Raw genomic sequence first — 17,602 nt, 5'->3', positions numbered from 1 at the left:
TCTCAAGACGGTCAAACTCTACCACAGAAAATTAAGCTGTAGCTGCTATTTAATATCTTTTAGTTTAATATGCTTCCAGATTAATATCACTGTTGAAATTAAAGGTCCAGTATGCAGGATTTGTGGCATGTAGCAGTAAGGTCGTAGAACTAAAACATCACCCATGTGGAGAACTACTGTGGCCAACACAAATATGGAACCAGTCCGATCTAGTGTCAGTGTCTGCTTTCTCCACTCCAAGTTTTAAAATAACATTAATTATTACCTCTTTTCAACAGCAAATCATGTCCCCAAAGGAAAACGTTTCGAACATCTTTTTTATTTAACAAGATAAAGTTTTCAGTCTGTTCATCTCACCGAAAAAACAACTGACTTATAGGCTACCACGAGTTTAATATGTATTTGCAAAATTAATCATTTATATTAACAAAATGATAAATGGCTTTCATTTATCGATATGTCATCCTGTGCAAAATATCACAATATTATATGCTATTGATTTTTTTCCCTCACTCCTTCATGGTGGCACTAAAGGAAAAGTCAGGAGATCACCAAAATCAATGAGTCATCCTCTGGTGACCATGAATGCCTATGCAGACTTTCATGGCGCTATTTCGTAGTGGTCGAGATATTTAAATTTGGAACCAAAGTGGTGGACAGGTTGACATTGCCATCCCTAGACTACCAATAAAACAGCCTTTGTAAACACACTGTGTCATGTTCACCCACATTCTCACGCCTGTTTGGTAACTTTCCACTCACAGTGACTGGGAGTAGTGCAGCAGGGTGGTGCAACAACCTACAGTTTGTAATGGTTAATCAAACATCGGTAGATGTGCTGTTTATGCCCAAAACCTTACCTGGGGAAGTCCCTGGTTTGTCGTGGCCCAGCTGTCCGCAGCTGTTAGAACCACATGTGTACACACTCCCATCATGCAGCAGGAACATCGAGTGTTGCCCTCCACAGACTACTTCTTTGAGTCCCCTGCCGCTGAATATCTGACAGTTCCTTGGCTCAAATATGGGGTTCCTCTCTATACCAATACCCAACTGTCCATCCTTTGCATTCCCCCAACAGAGCATGTTGGCGAAGGGGAGAGGGGATGAGCCCCAATCTGAAGAGGCAGAGAGGGTGACGGCCAGATGGAGGAAGACAAAAAGTGTTCAGGCTTGAGAGCAGCCCCGCTTTCTCCTCTTCATGTAAATTCCAACCCTGGAGGAAACACAACAAGGGGTAATTATTAAGTCATCTTTCTTCATAAGAACACATACTGATCACTGTGCTGATGTTTTTTTAAGAATAGAGTACAGGTTTAGAGGTGGGTGTGGCCGTGTGTGAGAATGATGTAAGCAGTATGACAGAAGAACAGGGCAGTGTGTTTAAATAAACCCTGTCAGTGTAATCCCATCTTAAGCAGCTCCAAGCAGTCCTGCCTTACTGTCAATCCTCATGCCATACATGCATGTTAGTGACTGATTTAGCCATGGGTAATAAACAAATGGCAACAGAACATAATAACAAACATGTCAAATCAGGAGACGGGAAGACCAAGAGAGGTGAAAATACAATCACTGCTTCCCTTCAGACACCTGACTCCAAAATGATCACTTTTATGTCCATCTGACCCCCATTTTAAGAGTTATTTATTATCTGTTTCCACCCTGGATGAGATAATGTGAACAAATGTACTCACACTTTTATTTACATCTAGCTAAAATGAATGCAGTCATATAAAAAAGCCCTGCAATAAAGCCTTAATAATAAAAAATAATAATAGTAAAATTATTAGAGCTACAACAATTACTTGATTAATAAGGCTGTCAAATGATTTTTTTAATCGCCATTTATCACAGAATTTCATTAGTTAATTGTGATTAATCACATTTTTTAATCACGTTTTCACTTCTATTATTTTGCAATTCAAAACAATTTTAAAGTTCATATTGACAAAGTAAAGCAATTCTTACCAGATTGTCTTAATAAGGAAAAAAAAATACATGGGACTAGTATTTAGTGGGCATGTCTGTAAAGGAGAGACCTATGGGTACCCACAGAGCCCATTTTCATTCAGATATTTTAAGGTCAGAGTCTACAGTAGCCCAGAACAGACAAAACAAATACTGGTTCTAGACAGAGCCAGCCACATTTTTGCATTTTCGTGTCAGGCACCGAAGTACCTCTACAAGCTTGACATAAGGGCAAAGTTGCAGGTGGTTGCAATTTTGCAGCCTCACAGCTAGATGCCACTAAATCCAATAACCTAGACCTTTAAATATATATATTTTTAAGAAAAATAAAACATTCACTGGTTATAACTTATAAAATGTGAAAATGTGCTGCATGTCTTAGTTCTCTATAAAAGTAAATTGAGTTTTAGATTGTTGGTCAGACCAATCAGTTTCAAGGTGTGTCAGTATTTTCTTACATTTTAAATGAATTATAAATGTTTCCTGTCAGCTCTAGTGAGATCTTTCTGTGAGAACTGCTATATATCAAAGAGGGTGGATTAAGTATTTGAGACACCTTTCTGCATTTGGTGTTTTATTAGCCCTTTACTTGAGTAACCCATTAACACACTCACAGAAACCTGACACAGCATCAGTTTTCTTGTGCTATATTCAGACATCTTTCACATACATTTAAACCTTTAAAACCTTGGAAAATTTGGATTCTTTTGAAAACGTGGCTAAAAGGCAATGAGCAAATTATTAATAGATTGTCAATCCTCATGCAATACATACATTTTAAAGACTGATTTAGCTATGGATAATAAACAAATGGCAACAGAACATTATAGCCTTCATGAGGGAAGGTGGGTTGTGGCATAAGACTCCGTTATTTTTAGCTGAGTGCACTTAATAACCTGGTAATTGGGTGAGAGAAAGTAAAACAATATTGAAAATGAACTGTAAAACCACAGTAAAGAAACACTGAATAAAACATAAATAATTCAATAAAGCTCATTTAAGCCTGCTATAACACATATAACTTCAGTTCCTAGGTGACAGTTTGAACCCACGTTAATTACATGTGAACTGTTATTGTTATTCACTCGCATTGCAGTGAGAATCGTGTTAATATGAATCCGCTCAGCTGGCAGTTAGCTGTGTTTACTGTAATATATCTTATCTGTTTTATCATCCTTAAGGACGTATATTTACGGTTACGTGAGCTTGATGTTGGGGAGAAAGTGAAGAGGAGTGGCCTGCGTTGCGGAGACGTTATAAACACATTGTGCAGGCGTAACTAAATATCTCTACTGACATTAGCTGGTTAAACAGTTCACTAACTTAACGGATCCAAACAGACAGCTTGATGACCCACACCAGCCGTCAGCGTTATTAGTTAGCTATTTAACCTTAGCAAGCTACAGCAACGCTAACTGTCAGTCTCAAGGCTAAAAACACAGAGATCCACTGGTTAACCGATGACTAAATTGTGAGCGAAACAGCGTTGAAGTATAGCTGGCTCATCCTAAAATAAAGGTGTTTACCTGGATAGATGCATCCTGAAATTGGGCGTCTGGTTTCGGTTCCGCTCAGAAAACAAACGAGGAAGTACCACAGCTGCCTACGTCACTGAGCGTATAAGACAGGGAGGCTGCGATTGGCCAGCCGACCAGGAAGTGCAGGTGTTACAACAAATCCTGTGACCCATCACATTCTGTGGTCTGAGATTTCAGCTAGACTGTGCAAATCTTTTTACTGTAATGTATCACAGACTTTATTTTGACAACAGCTGCTGCGAGGTGGTGCCCACAAAGTATTTAGACTGTGTCACTAATTTCTATAGATAGCTGTTAAAAAAAATAACAACCCCATGAATGTCACTGTCATCCTAAAGATGAGAAGACCTTTGGTCCTATGTTGTTAAATAATAATAATAATAATAAATATAATAATAATAATAATAATAATAATAATAATAATAAACTTTATTTGTAAAGCACTTTTCAAGCAAAAGCACATAATGATTTCCAAGAAGAGAGGGAATACAAAGTAAAAGCAGCATTAATAAAACATATTCATATACATACACCTACATGTACACATAAAAACATACATACAGTATAAGTATGCATACATATATTGAGACATACTTACCAATCCATACACAGGCACAAAATAAGTCTGTTAGAATAAATATTGATAATAATAATAATAATATGAATGAATAAAGTGAAATAAAATGGTATAATAATGAGTATTGACAGTTTTTAGGGAAAGTAAGTTTTCAGATGTAATTTAACAGCAGTCAGTCAGCTAATCTGATGATGATGATGATGATGATGATGATGATGATGACGATGACGTTATCACCTTTAACCTGGACTCTGGAAAAGTAAGATAATTTCAGGTCCTTCTGTAAATTATTCCAAGAAGAGGGGGCAGCACATTTAAAAAGTTATGTTTGAACTTAGGGGATCAACATTTGTAGAATATTGTGAGAGTGCATGCCATAATGGTTTTGGTTATTACACATGTATGTAAACAAATAAGAAGGAATTAGCCTAAGCAGAGATTTATATGCAAAAAGCAACCAGAGTCTACGGACAAAGACGGCCATTTAGCAGTCATGAACAGAGTACAGCAGTGTACATGATTTCCATAGATAGTAATACAACGTTAAGCACAATGGTACACAGAGTTCATCTTCTTTAGGCACTGGTCTGGTGCATTCATAAAGATTAGAGCATGGTAGTCCATTTAAGGAGCGAGAAACAGTTTTCATTCCTGGAAAAGAAGTTCTAAATAATAGTAATACCTAGATAGTTAAATTTTGTGACCATATCAGTGTCCATCCCTTGAGCAGTTTAAATCACTAAGTAAAAGAACAAAAAATCTTACTTTATGTGATAATATTATGCAAAATAATGAATTACGCATGAGTAATCAAAGTAGGAGCGCAACACGGAAAATTGACCGACCAATCCTCAAAATGTTCCTGTAATAAAATGAAATTCTTCTCTCACTGGCTGCGGCAGGCCAAACTTGCCAGTCACTGATTGGTTAATTTAGCTGTCGATCATCGTTCCTTTGACCAATCAGCTGCTCTGTACGTGGGGCGTAGACGGAGGCGTAGAAGTTTCCAGGCTGCTGATTGGTGCGGTCACATCACAGGCCGTGTTTGATAACATTGAGGGTCCAAAACACTGGGACAAGACGAGGGCGGCGGTTTTAATTCATGTATTAGCGAGTTATTTTCAATACAACAGAAGAGGATCGACGCGTTTTAATAAATCTTAACAGTCAAAGGTAGGTCTTTTAGTAATCACACCACTAAAAGATCAAGGGATTGGCTCATTAATGTTGGTCATACAGGGAACTTGTAGCTAATGCTAGCATGGATGTTGATTGCTAACCACCTAGCTAGCTAGTCATGCTAACGCCGCCGAAAAGAAAAGCTGTCTTTAACGCTTTTGTAGTTGTTTCTTCTTTTCTTATATGCTCGACGATTGTTATTATAGTTGATGTTTTGTTACTGAAACACGTGCACATCTCATGCTGGACTTGTGTTTGTATTATCGTGATTGTGTATTGTTAGCGCGGGCGTCAGGGGTTGCATCATTCATGCAACGTAAACTTTAACGTTACTTCAAAATAAATCTGAATAGATGCGACGCTGCTGCTACATTTTGCGAGTCTTTTTGGATAGATTGGCTGTACATTGATTGTGTACACTGTGTTCCAACTGTGTTCAAATGTTATGTAACGTTATAAACCACATATACACCACCTACGATGGTAAGCACATTAATAAAGCAGGGATTATTTAATAACAATATGATTTTAATATGATAAGTTGATGAACACAAACTACTTTTCATCATTTAAACAAACACTTCCTGTTATACATGTGTTATAAGCAGTGGTATGATGTAACGATGTACATTGTTACAGCACTCATTTTTTGGGCAGTATCCATACTTTATCCATACATTTCCTAAATAAAATGTATACTTTTATTCCATTACATCTCCCCCGAGCATCTTGGTTACTTACTACAATATAGTGAAGGAAGGGACAGGCAGGCAAAGGAAGGGAAGGAAAAACCGGATTTTGTTCTTTATATCCTTTTAGTTTTATAAAGTACATATACATTTATTATAAAATTATATAAAAAAAAAAAAATAAAATTCAGCTGCAGCTAACTCCTCATTTTGGATAACTTTTTTTCCCTTTTGTGTGTACAAAAAAAGTGAAAATGTGTATCACAATTTAGCAAGGATAAAGGAAAGGAGATAAAACCCTCATATTATCAGGTTGTTGTTATATATGATAAAGTTTAGACCCCAATTCTAAGATAAGAAAGATAATGTAGCACTTTATTTATTCAGAGGGAATGGGGGATGATTGCAATTATTCAGAGTGCAAACAAGGTGCAAAAAAAATCACGACATTGCCAAAAATGTTAACAGCTTTGTGGTAGGCCAAGTACAGGTAAGAGACAGGGAATGTAGAATTGACCATATAATCAATCCTCAAAATAATTACTGATTAATTTTCTGCCAATCAACAAACTGTTTCAGCTCATCTCAAAACCTGTGTAAGGACTGTGCACTCCTTACTTAACTAGGTCACTGTTTTAACCAGTGTTTGCAAACAAGTAAAGTTTTTTGAGCATTTACGAAGTCATTAATGATTTACTTAAGGATTTCTCTAATGATTTCCTGAGACCTTTGACACAAATAACACAGGGCTGGTGCCAAAGCTCCAACATTTTAGACATTCTGGTATTGTAGGGCCATCTTGAACAAATAGTTTTTTTGTGATGTTCATAGAAATATATGTCAAGTTTAACTGTTTGATTGTTCTTCATCATTCTGACAGCAGATCCCTGTACCTCTGCATCCAGTGCTGCTCCAGTGTTTGTGCTGTCAGGGTGATGTCAGCAGCTTGTCTTGTGCGCCTAGCAAGGTGCAGTGGACCTCATGTGGGACGTAGTGGTCTTTTACAGATGGCCCAACTCCCTTTCCTGCAGGACAGCCACCTCCAGTTCACAATCTTCCAGAGACAAATTTACAGCCCTTCAGGAAAACATTACAGCAACACACGTTTTGATCCAGACAGCAGTGGCCGCCCCACTACTTGGGATTCATTCGGCATCTGGGACAATCGTATCGACGAGCCCATCCTTCTGCCTCCCAGCATTCGCTACGGGAAGCCCATTCCCAAAGTCAGCTTGTCGAGGGTAGGCTGTGCCTCGCTCATCGGGCAACGCAAGGAAAATGAAGATCGCTTCCAGGTCTCCCAAATGACTGACAGCATTCTCTACTTTGCTGTGTTCGATGGGCATGGCGGGCCAGAAGCAGCTGACTTTTGTGAAAAATACATGGAGAAATACATCAAGTAAGGAATTAATTAAATATGCTGCAGTCACCTATCTATACCAGTCTTTGTCACAGGAAATTAATAGACTGATTAAAGATTTGAATCTCTAAAATTTTTAGATACTAGAGAAACGGATGTGCTGACATTGAAGCGTCTGATCAGTACAGTCTTTTGATTGTTGTTTCAGGGACCTTGTGGCAGAGGAGACCAATCTGGAAGTAGTTTTAACGAAGGCCTTCCTTGAAATAGACAAAGCTCTTGCAAAGCACTTACACTTCTCTCCAAATGGTAGGTTCTTTTTTGTTACATATACGTAGATATACTGTGTATATATAAACACATGTATATATGTAATGACACTTTTTTTCTTCTCTCTTTAAAACCTGGATTCTCCAACTGACATGACCTGAGCACTTTTGGTTAGAGGTCTGTCATTTAACCTAAAGTTAAAAAATAACCGGTCAACAACAAATCAGCTACAAGTAGATCAAACACTAACACTTCACTGTTTCACTTCTTATCTACACTTACAAAAAGGAAACAAATTAAAGGAAAAACCTGTGGGTAAATATAACAAAGTCGATCTTTCCACAAGAGGGTGCGAGGGGTCACTCAATAGTTTTCAGTGAGTATGAAAATTATGTGAATCATATGCTATGGTCTTCACAGTCACCAGATCTCAACACAGTTAAACATCCGTGGGAGAATGTGTACTGGTGTGTTATAGACACTGCACTCCACCACCATCAGAAACCCCAAATCTGGGAATATCTTTTCAAAGAATGGCATACACATTTTTCAGTAGAGGTCCAGGGCCTTGTACAGTCTATGCCATCGAACACTAAAGCTGCTCCAAAGTCTGTTGGGGGGATTCAGTACTTTACAAAGACACTTAATGTTGTTTTTTCCTTTAATTTGTCACCCAACTGTTAAAGCTGTAGTTGGTAACTTTTATAAAAAAACTATAGAATATGTATTTGCTGAAACTGTTTGTGTTCACACAGCACTAAATGAAACAGATAACCTGTGAACAAAATCAGTCATCTATTTACTCTTTTGCCTTGGAGGGCTTCTAATGACCTTGCCTTACTTGAACAAAAACAAATAATAAAAGCCAAGGAGTCTCTAACACAGCTGTCAATCACTGCTCATGACCTGCAGTCAAACTGTCAAACTAGGCTGCGTTGTTCAAATATGAATCAGTATTAAGTTACTGCATTGCCTATTTCTCACCTCAAATGTCTTTAGAAACATATTTTAGCATACTGTTTTGCCATGAAATTAGAACATTTATGACCCGGCAGCCAAGCTGGAAACAGTAGAACCAAAACAAAACTCTGGCCTCAGCAAGCCTGCCTAGTTTGACAGTTTGACCGCAGTTCACAAGCAGTGATTGACAGCTGCGACTCTTCAGCTCTGATTGTTTATTCTCCCTCAGCTGTGCCTGCAGCAAATTCTAACAAATGCCGTTAGACGATGTAGAAAAAGGAGAAGGGACTCTTTTTTTTTTTTTTTTTTTTTTTTACTGTCACAGACTGTCCGTCTCATATATTTCTTTCAGAAAATAGTGACAGGGTCAAGGGCCGTACCTGACTTAGAATTATGTCAGTCTTATTGAATTTGGGTGTTCAATATGTATATTCCACTATTAGTTCCTTTTTTCCATATACAGTTTTAGAGTATGAACAGGGTTTGAGGGGCATTCAGGATGACACTGACATTCATGAAATATAGTAAACAAGCCAAGTTAGCCCTCTAAGCTAATGCCGACACTATCAATCAAAAGCCAGAGTCAGTATCAACGCAGTGAGCTGTAAATTCACCACTTTTAAGCAGAGGACAAACATAAGCCTGACTAGGCAAAGCCTCGATCCCTGTTGGCAGCTGCCTCTCACTCAGGCTCACCCTGGGTCTTGGTCCACACCTGCCTGTACCACTGAGCAGTATGAAAAAGAGGGTGCTAACCCTGCAGCTACATGCAGGGACTAGCGGTGCAACAGTATGAGATTTTCATGGTGCAATAACCGTCTTAGAATATATTGCAGTTTCACAGTATTACAGAATTATCATTATTATCACTCAGAATGACCCTTAAAGGAATGTAAACAGAATTGTTAGTCTTGGTTGAACAAATGTTTTATCACTATAATTAAGGCCTGAAACCGTTTTTTTATGAAAGGATGTGTCTCCCTTTTGAAAATAACTAAAATAAAGGTGCAATTCTCTGTCCAGTTGCAATTTTTTTCAATATCATAGATAAACAAATGTACACTACATAATAATCATCAACTTCAATATCATGATATACTTTTAAGCTGGTATATCGCCGCAACCTTACTGGAGAGAGAACTGCCCCCAAAGGTAGCTGCACATGAACAGCCAAAAAAAAAAGACTGCCCGACTCGAAGAATCTCAGTCTACTGAAGGGTCTCCAAATGATGATTTGAATCTTTTACTTTCAGGGGTCAGTTTCAGCTGTTCAACAGTTTCAGCAAATATGACAGAACGTTCTTTTTTTTTATAAAAGTTACAAACCGTAGCATTAATATTTTCTTAATCTCAAAGTATATTGTTTAGCATGGGCATTGCAATTGATATTAGGGGTAATTTGAGCACAAATAAATGCAAAACATTTCTCTCAATAAATTATGTAGTCTAGTTTGCCCTTGTCATGTAGAAAATCGTTTGACTTTTCTCGAACAGCATCATGTCTAATTAAAGCTCTGTTTGATATAAAAGCTAGTATACCTATAATGTGGCCATACATCGGCCACACTGTGTGAAATGTCCCAATATGCTTGTGTGTGTGTGTGTGCATGTTATCTACGGCAGCTGCTGACCCAGCTAAGAGCTGGAGGCCCTTGGCACCAATGTGGATGACGAGAGGCTAGATATTGATGGAGAGTCCAGCGGGTCCTAAATCCTGGACTACTGGAAGGTTCCCTATCTTTCTCTAACTCTGCTCTTTCTCTTTCTTCCTTTTCTTCTCTCACCAAGTGTATGCAAAGCTTCTTGTGAGACAGTACTTCAGTTTGACAAGTTGTATGAGATGTATGTTTTCAGTGATAGATCTCGTCCATGAGAGGTTGCATGTTTAATATGCAGATAAGGATAAAAAAAAAAAAACAAACATAGCTTAAAATCTATAGCCAGTCGTTTCATGTATCTCTTCGGAGACAGAAAGGTCTAATGCAGGACAGCAAACGTGAGCAGAAATAGCCACATAGTGAAATTTGATGCTGTCAAATTTGTCATCCCATAAGGATCTAAAGTTTAGTGTTTATGTGTAGTTAAATATCTGCTCCTTAAATATTTCATGTTCCCGAGTTCACTTTTAAACGGCACCTTATTGTTTGCCTGCACTAAGAATTGACTAAGTTTACATGCACACTTATATTCCACTATTATTCTGAATGTGACTATTTTAAAATCTGAAATGCAAATGGCATATCCTGTTGTTTATTCCCGCTTAGGCCTTTTTCCAAATTTTGCTTTTTCTGATTAAGACATGAGATATGCCAATGTTTTTCAGATATTATAAGCAATCTTTGGCCATGTATACAGTATATTTTTCCATATTTGATGTGATAAAAGATATGTTGGGGCATGTTAATAAATTCAATCAAATTTATTTAATTAAAGTATTCGTGGCTGCATGTAAACTGAAAAAATAAGTGGAATATTAATTTCATTAATTCCATTAGCCATGTAAAAAGCTTTTTTTCAGAATAAGGTCAAAAACCCATATGTAAACACAGACATATTTACAAATTACCATTATTAAGTATCAAGTCATTATTGATATCACTTTCCTTTTGACAGATTAGACAAATGCATGCAAAATATAGTGGAACAAACCATCCCTCTCAAGAAGTATTAGGTTAAAGTTTTCTTCTTTTTTAGATGCATTTATGATAAGATCAGTGCTTAACAGTGACAGGTGTCAGTTAACAGATTATTTTTAGTTTCAGTCTTAGACTTAACTCTGCTCTGGACCTCAACTCTGTGCTGAAACAGTTCGACCTGCATGTGTGACTGCCTCCTCTATTGTTTACTGTGTAATCTATAGTTCCACTCTCTGACTCCCACCCATGTGCTCATGTTTTAATGTGTGGATGTGAGAGTGTGAGGTACACCATGTGGATGTTGTGAACATTGTGACTTTTTGTGTGGACCCTCATGGCACATTCCACGTCTGATGCGTCCTTTTATGTCTCTGTAGTACCCGGGATGAACGTAGGAACCACCTCCACCGTGGCCCTGCTGAGGGACGGCATCGAGCTGGTGGTGGGCAGTGTGGGTGACAGCCGGGCCATGATGTGCCGCAAGGGCAAGGCGCTTAAACTCACTGTTGACCACACTCCTGAGAGGAAGGATGAGAAAGAGAGGTACAAAGATGTTGTCAGTTGTGATGTTTGTCAGTTAGACGCAGCAAGAGATAGTGGTAGGAAACCAATTTTTCACAAACAGTTCCTGAAGCCGTGAAAAATTTCCCCAAATTTTTTCCAATGGTGCTTTCAAATCAGTGACCGAGGTTTTGAACCGGATATACTTAAGTTTGTTTGATTAGTGTGAACACTGTGTACTGTACCTGGGCACAGTACGCCAATCTGTGCCCACGTCCACTTGAAAAGGTGGTCTCAGCACAAATGTCCAGTCTATTATGGTACCTATAAGGTGTGAACACCAAATGTAGCAAAAAGTGGAAGTGGTCTGCGATTTAATGTGAGTACAAAGAGCTTTTAACCAGTTATGATATAGTCTCAATGTAATACTGATGCATCTGTATCAGGCAGCAGCACTGCCCGCCATGGACAAACCCAGGCCCAGCTTCGCTGCCGCCTGATACAATTCAACTTGCAGTCAGAGCTCCGTGCTTCGCTCCTGACAGCAGCAGCTCTTGCTCAGGGCAGGATCAGAGCTTCACCTCGCTGCTATGCTGGTCCCCGCTGATGACTACGCGGGGCAGCAGGGTCTGTCTGCAGTGTCCTTTTCTACACGGTTGCACAACAAACAATGTCATATAGATGATATTGCAAGTGCACTCAGATACAGAGCAACCTCACTGATGTGAAAGCTGACCGGCGGGGAATTTGAGAGGGGAGGGAAATCGTACTCGGGCACGGGTCGAGTCAGTCATACCTTATCTAAAAAAACGCCTTATATTGCCTCACATAATTACCAGTATAACTTCAACCAGTTTAAGCCTGAGTGGAACTGTCATCAGCCAGAATAACTGAACACGTGTGGTAGTGAATGGCTTTTAAGAAACAGTTTTGATTAACTAAACTCGTATTTGCGAGATTTGTTGAAATCTGAAAATTGCTTTAGAATTATGTTTGTGTTCTGTCTTGAGTAAAAATCCATCACAGCAGATTTTGTTCTGTAACTTCAGAATCCCGAAATGTGGTTTTGATGAGTTAAATACCTTCAAAACACATTAAAAAGTGGTGTATTCTGTGCTGATGGAGTTGTAACTGATTATAATAAAGAAGTAATTTGTTCACCTCTCTTTCCCCGTGACTGCCTCAAGGATAAAGAGAAGTGGGGGTTTTATCACTTGGAATAGTCTGGGACAATCAAATGTCAACGGCAGGCTGGCCATGACGCGCAGCATCGGAGACTTTGACCTGAAGAACGCGGGAGTCATCGCTGAGCCTGAAACCAAGAGAATATCGGTAGGTTTATTAAGTTGTGACTTTGGATTATCTCCTCCACGATCACCATGTCTGTTGTTGCCACAAGTGAAAATGAGGCTGTAGTTTCCAGTAATTATTCAGTGCTACTTGGTGGAAACATTGTTAGAAACGTTTCTAAATATTACTTGCCCTTTCTTCAGTTGCACCACGCCCACGACTCATTCCTAGCACTGACCACCGACGGCATAAACTTCATTATGAACAGCCAGGAGATCTGCAACGTCATCAACCAGTGCCACGACCCCAAGGAGGCAGCTCAAAGAATATCTGACCAGGTAAGACATCATACCTGGTTTTTAATACGCCCATAGTTAAACCATACAGATTATGTAAAGTAGGAGCTCTGTGATTTGAATGGCCGTGGTTTTCTGCCTCCTCAGGTACAAAGGGTGCTTGATTACTGGCAGCATCTTTGAGTTGTGGCAGATAGAAATGTTTACTGAATTTAACGCTTACTGGTTTTGTTCGACAATCAAGATCCAAAAAGCGTCTGTGAATTAGTTTTAAATCAGCTCCTCATTTTATAGAGAGATTAACTTGTAGCTGTAAAGTCTTGCAGAGAATAATCCATGTTAATCTCATGTTTGGAAATATGCCCATATCTAGGCAGTATTGTTTGCAAGTGCTTTGCTCCTTAGACTATGGATATACACCAGATATAAGTATTACCTCAATGATTTTTGTCGTTAACCCTTTGAAACCTGAGCAAATTGGCTTGATTGCTTTCAAAAACAAAGGAAGAAGGCAATAAAGAAAATAAGAAAAATTGATAAAGAAATTGGTTTAAAAAAATGCAAACCAAAAACCTTAAAAAAACAACAAAAAAGAGGAAAGTAAAACACACACACACTCACACACACACTCAAAGAACAAGGAAATTACCTGAAGAAGTTTTTTTTTTTAAATTATAATAAATATGTAAAATAATTTTAAATTCACAATTATGATAATTCTAAACATAGATCTCTGAACATGTTTTAGTTCTTTAATTTTTTTAAAACAACTTTCTAAATCCAATAATTTTCTTGTTAGCCAAGTTGCTCATTGTCTTTTTCCCATGTTTCTGAAAGAAATCAATACAATTTTTCCAGGTTCAAAGGTTTAAATACTTATGAAAGGCATCTGAATGCTGCACAAGAAAAGTGATATTGATCCAGGTTTCAAACAGTTAAAGGACAGTGGTGCTTTTAAACAGGGCAGCTTCCACCAGTAAAATCAGCTCCTTTATCATTTCCCTCTCTGTGGGATCTGTGGTTGCCATGGTTACACAACGAGCTGAGGCAGGACATTCAAAAAGTTAAACTCTGAATGCTGTGGAAATGGGCTTTTTGACATAATGTATTTTATTCTCTTCGCTGTTAAATGATGTTACATATGTATTTAAATTGGCTTTAGTGTAGCTTGAGTTAAGTGGAAGGGGTCCTCATAAACATATAAAGACATCTAAGTGGAGATCTATGCATTATAGCCCTGGAGTGTTATGTCACCTGAGGTCTTAGACAGTTTTTCTAAGTGTCCAAGTGTTCAGCTGGCAAATAGCCAGTGAGTAGACCTTCATGCACATGTTAAAGTTTTTAATTATTATGGTCCCCATCTCTCCCAGGCTCTTCAGTACGGCTCAGAGGACAACAGCACAATTATTGTGGTGCCCTTTGGTGCTTGGGGAAAGCACAAGAGCTCGGAAACAAGTTTCTCCTTCAGCAGAAGTGTTGTGTCGAGCGGTCGCTGGGCATAGTCAGCAGGACGTTGGAGGAAAAGATTTTGGTCCGTGGACCTTATTAATGTGTGCAATACAATCGAACAGTGCCCTTGAGGAAACATTATAAAGAATGTGGTTTGCCCAAATAATAATACCTTAGAGAAGCATGATATTTATTAGCCTCTGTGGAGAAAGAGGCAATGAATTCATGATGTGCACTAAAAACATCCTCTTTATACCAGGTTTTACTCTTCTAGCAAGCCAATGATCAAAAAGGTGCTAAAAGCTGAGAAATGTTTGAATGGCAGACAGGAATTCATGACTACATAAAATCTGCACTTGTGTGTATGTAGGCTGCTCTACATTAGAAAAGATTTAATGACTACTTTTCTGTCTGCCATTCAGATGATTTTTATCTGTTTAGCTATAATGCCCAAATTTGTACTTTTTTATTTTCATAGCAACTTAGATAAGTTGCACTTTACTTATAATCTGGATTTTACCAGTTGTTTGAACCTGCAGTCTTATGCCCAGGACACACTGCTTGCATGCGCATTGTGTGCGTAGCAGAACCTGTTTTTGTTGTTGTAAAGTTTTTGCAGGACCGTGTTGTTGGCCATATGGTGGCATACACAGCTCCATAAATTAGTGGAGTACCAGATTTTAATTTTAACCTCCCATCCACACTGCATGTGTGAGGAGCATGACGGCTACCTCCCTGAACTGCCGTGGCTCGCACACTTGCAGTGTTCACACAGGCAGCGTTGTTGCTGCAGGGCTGTCGCTGTTGTAACTACTGTAATTCCACTACTGAATGCCGATATTCCATTATTTTAGCCGTGCAAGCCACTGCTCTGTCAACAAAATGGTCATGTAAACTATTCACAGTAAAAAACCTTCTTTTGACACCTGATGGGATTCTACCGACACAAACGTTGTTAGAGGACTTTTATTCTGAAAGGACAAAAGGGAAGGTTGAGTTAAACAGATGTGTTTGTATGTCATTATCTGACAGATAAAGACATAGAAACTGTAGTAAAAGGTGGAATAATGTCAATTTGATTATTAAAAAACATTTTCACTTCATATTTTTATTGAAATCTGCAAACTCGCATGAAAAAAAATTGGTTAGACTCAAAATCTTGAGATGTGTTGCTGCTCTAACTTGTTAACATGGGCGATGATGAAAAACACAAGAGGTTCTGCGATACACACGCGCTGCTCACACAGGTGGTGTGGCCCAGGTGTTACCATTTGTCAGTGTTAAGGATTTGACTACGTTTGAACACGAGAGTGGAAAAAACGGTAACTAAACTGCATTCATTTGTTATATAATTGGAATATATTGAGCCCTTATATTAGAGCACAAAATCAACTTAACGTACACAGTTACGTCACGCGTGTTGCTCTTCTAAACTTTTCTCCATTTTGAGCCCAATTGCACAATCTTGATGGTTTGGGAGAAATGAACCTTAAATGTTCTGTGATCTAGTGAACTAGTGTGAATGAAGTTGCTTGATGCTATTTATATAAACAGCATTTCAGTGGCTGAAGTAAGATATTCATGTTTCTTGAAATTTAAGCATTGCTCATGTGTTCATATCTGCGCTGATTTGAAACAGGTCTTGTAAGGGCACTGATACGTGTTCAGGGTACAGAAATGTACAGTTTATGTTCTGTAAATAATTATATTTATGTATGTACATCTGGAACAACTGATAGTTCTCCTTTACTTAATAACTCGTCTCATCGGTATATTTCACAAACGCAGAACTTTTGCTTGGGTGCTTGTATCGTGCAAAGCTACATCATTTTGATTGTAACTAAATCAGTAATTCCTCATTTACACCGTTTATGTGTCACTCTGAGAGATCGAAGCACACTTAATGCAACACTAAAGAATTGTTCCGCTAAGAGCCATGTTTGACAGTGTGAATGTTTGCTTAAATGCCCTCCATGACTAAAAAAAATACAATCAAACCCTGCGGGGTGTGGAAGTAATGAGCTGTATAAGTTGTGTTGGCTGACCTCGTGAGTGGACACATTTCCTGTGACTTCAACCTTCAGATCGACCGTACTGTTTCTGTTCTTTGTTGATCTTTTGTTCTGTGGTTGTCAAGGCTAGACAAATGCAACACTTCATATTTATCATTATTGTTCTATCTGTGAGATTTGCAGATGTGTAGCAACCATTTTCTCCTCAAACCTCATTTATAAATGTTTAGTAGATTCTGTGTTTCCCCACTTATTCACATCAAACTGAATGAAACTCTGATTTATTATAAGTACTTTGTCTTTATAATTAATACGTCCTCCTAACAAACCTCATCTGTTTTATGTTTATTTCAGTATGTTGAGTTTTTATTTACTGTATTTTGTTTCACTGCCTTTCAATACAGTAATTGTAGCTGTGGACCTGAATCTGACTGGGACCTTAATGTGACTGATTCAACAACACTCTGTTAGTACTGGGGTTTTTTTTTTTGGTCGTAATGACTTGTGACACCTCAATTAAAAACTGTACATCAAAAATTAGGTTGTCTTTGTTGAAATCTGTTGTGTATAGTATTAGTTTTTGGGAATTTGTCAAAGTCAGATATGCAGAATTTAAATTATTTACATTTTATATGTGTATGTATTAATGAGAATCCCCAGGTAAAAACACTTTTTCATGGTCTGGTCAATTTCGAGATTTTGGGCTTTTTTTTGTTTCCATAGCATGTCTTCTTCTAGACATTTTCTTCTTCTTCTGGTGTTTATTCTAGTCCACATGTCTGTTCTGGAATTGTTATCAAAAAGTGGACATTTAATTAGATAATGCTTTATCTGCATCTTTGAACATGAAATTCCAGAGAACGTGAACTACAAAAAA

The 17,602-nt window shown here is 38.2% G+C and overlaps 2 protein-coding genes across 3 annotated transcripts in view; one reads left to right on the top strand and one right to left on the bottom strand.

The window, feature by feature from the left end:
* herc3 (HECT and RLD domain containing E3 ubiquitin protein ligase 3) overlaps positions 1-3,565 on the bottom strand; it is a 29,201-nt gene extending 25,636 nt beyond the window's left edge. Inside the window, exons 1-2 of the mRNA XM_042484877.1 lie at positions 3,495-3,565; positions 861-1,213 (exon numbers count right to left, since the gene is read on the bottom strand). Of these exons, the coding sequence (XP_042340811.1) occupies positions 861-1,083 (223 nt within the window). The 5' untranslated portion in view covers positions 1,084-1,213; positions 3,495-3,565. The remainder of the gene's footprint in view (positions 1-860; positions 1,214-3,494) is intronic.
* Positions 3,566-5,142: 1,577 nt separating this feature from the next.
* On the top strand, positions 5,143-17,262 carry ppm1kb (protein phosphatase, Mg2+/Mn2+ dependent 1Kb). 2 transcript variants are annotated; one of them, XM_042485188.1, is made up of 7 exons: positions 5,143-5,256; positions 6,835-7,350; positions 7,520-7,620; positions 11,555-11,720; positions 12,866-13,010; positions 13,172-13,306; positions 14,635-17,262. In XM_042485188.1, exons 2-7 carry the CDS (start codon positions 6,887-6,889, stop codon positions 14,764-14,766), a joined length of 1,143 nt encoding a protein of 380 aa, XP_042341122.1. In that variant the 5' UTR covers positions 5,143-5,256; positions 6,835-6,886; the 3' UTR covers positions 14,767-17,262. The 2 variants fall into 2 exon arrangements, with proteins under 2 accessions (XP_042341122.1, XP_042341121.1); XM_042485187.1 differs by having other exon boundaries at positions 6,832-7,350.
* The last annotated feature ends 340 nt before the right edge of the window (positions 17,263-17,602 follow it).

This window comes from Plectropomus leopardus, chromosome 4 (genome assembly GCF_008729295.1).
Source record: "Plectropomus leopardus isolate mb chromosome 4, YSFRI_Pleo_2.0, whole genome shotgun sequence".
Taxonomy (NCBI): domain Eukaryota; kingdom Metazoa; phylum Chordata; class Actinopteri; order Perciformes; family Serranidae; genus Plectropomus; species Plectropomus leopardus.
The sequence above is the reverse complement of the archived record's forward strand: the minus strand, read 5'-3'. Positions and strand labels throughout refer to the sequence as shown.

Coding starts and splice junctions, on each gene's coding strand:
- ppm1kb (XM_042485188.1), top strand. CDS start 6,887: ATGTCAGCAGCTTGTCTTGTGCGCCTAGCAAGGTGCAGTGGACCTCAT. Junction 11,721..12,865: donor AGGAAGGATGAGAAAGAGAG/GTACAAAGATGT, acceptor GACTGCCTCAAG/GATAAAGAGAAGTGGGGGTT. Junction 13,307..14,634: donor CTCAAAGAATATCTGACCAG/GTAAGACATCAT, acceptor CATCTCTCCCAG/GCTCTTCAGTACGGCTCAGA.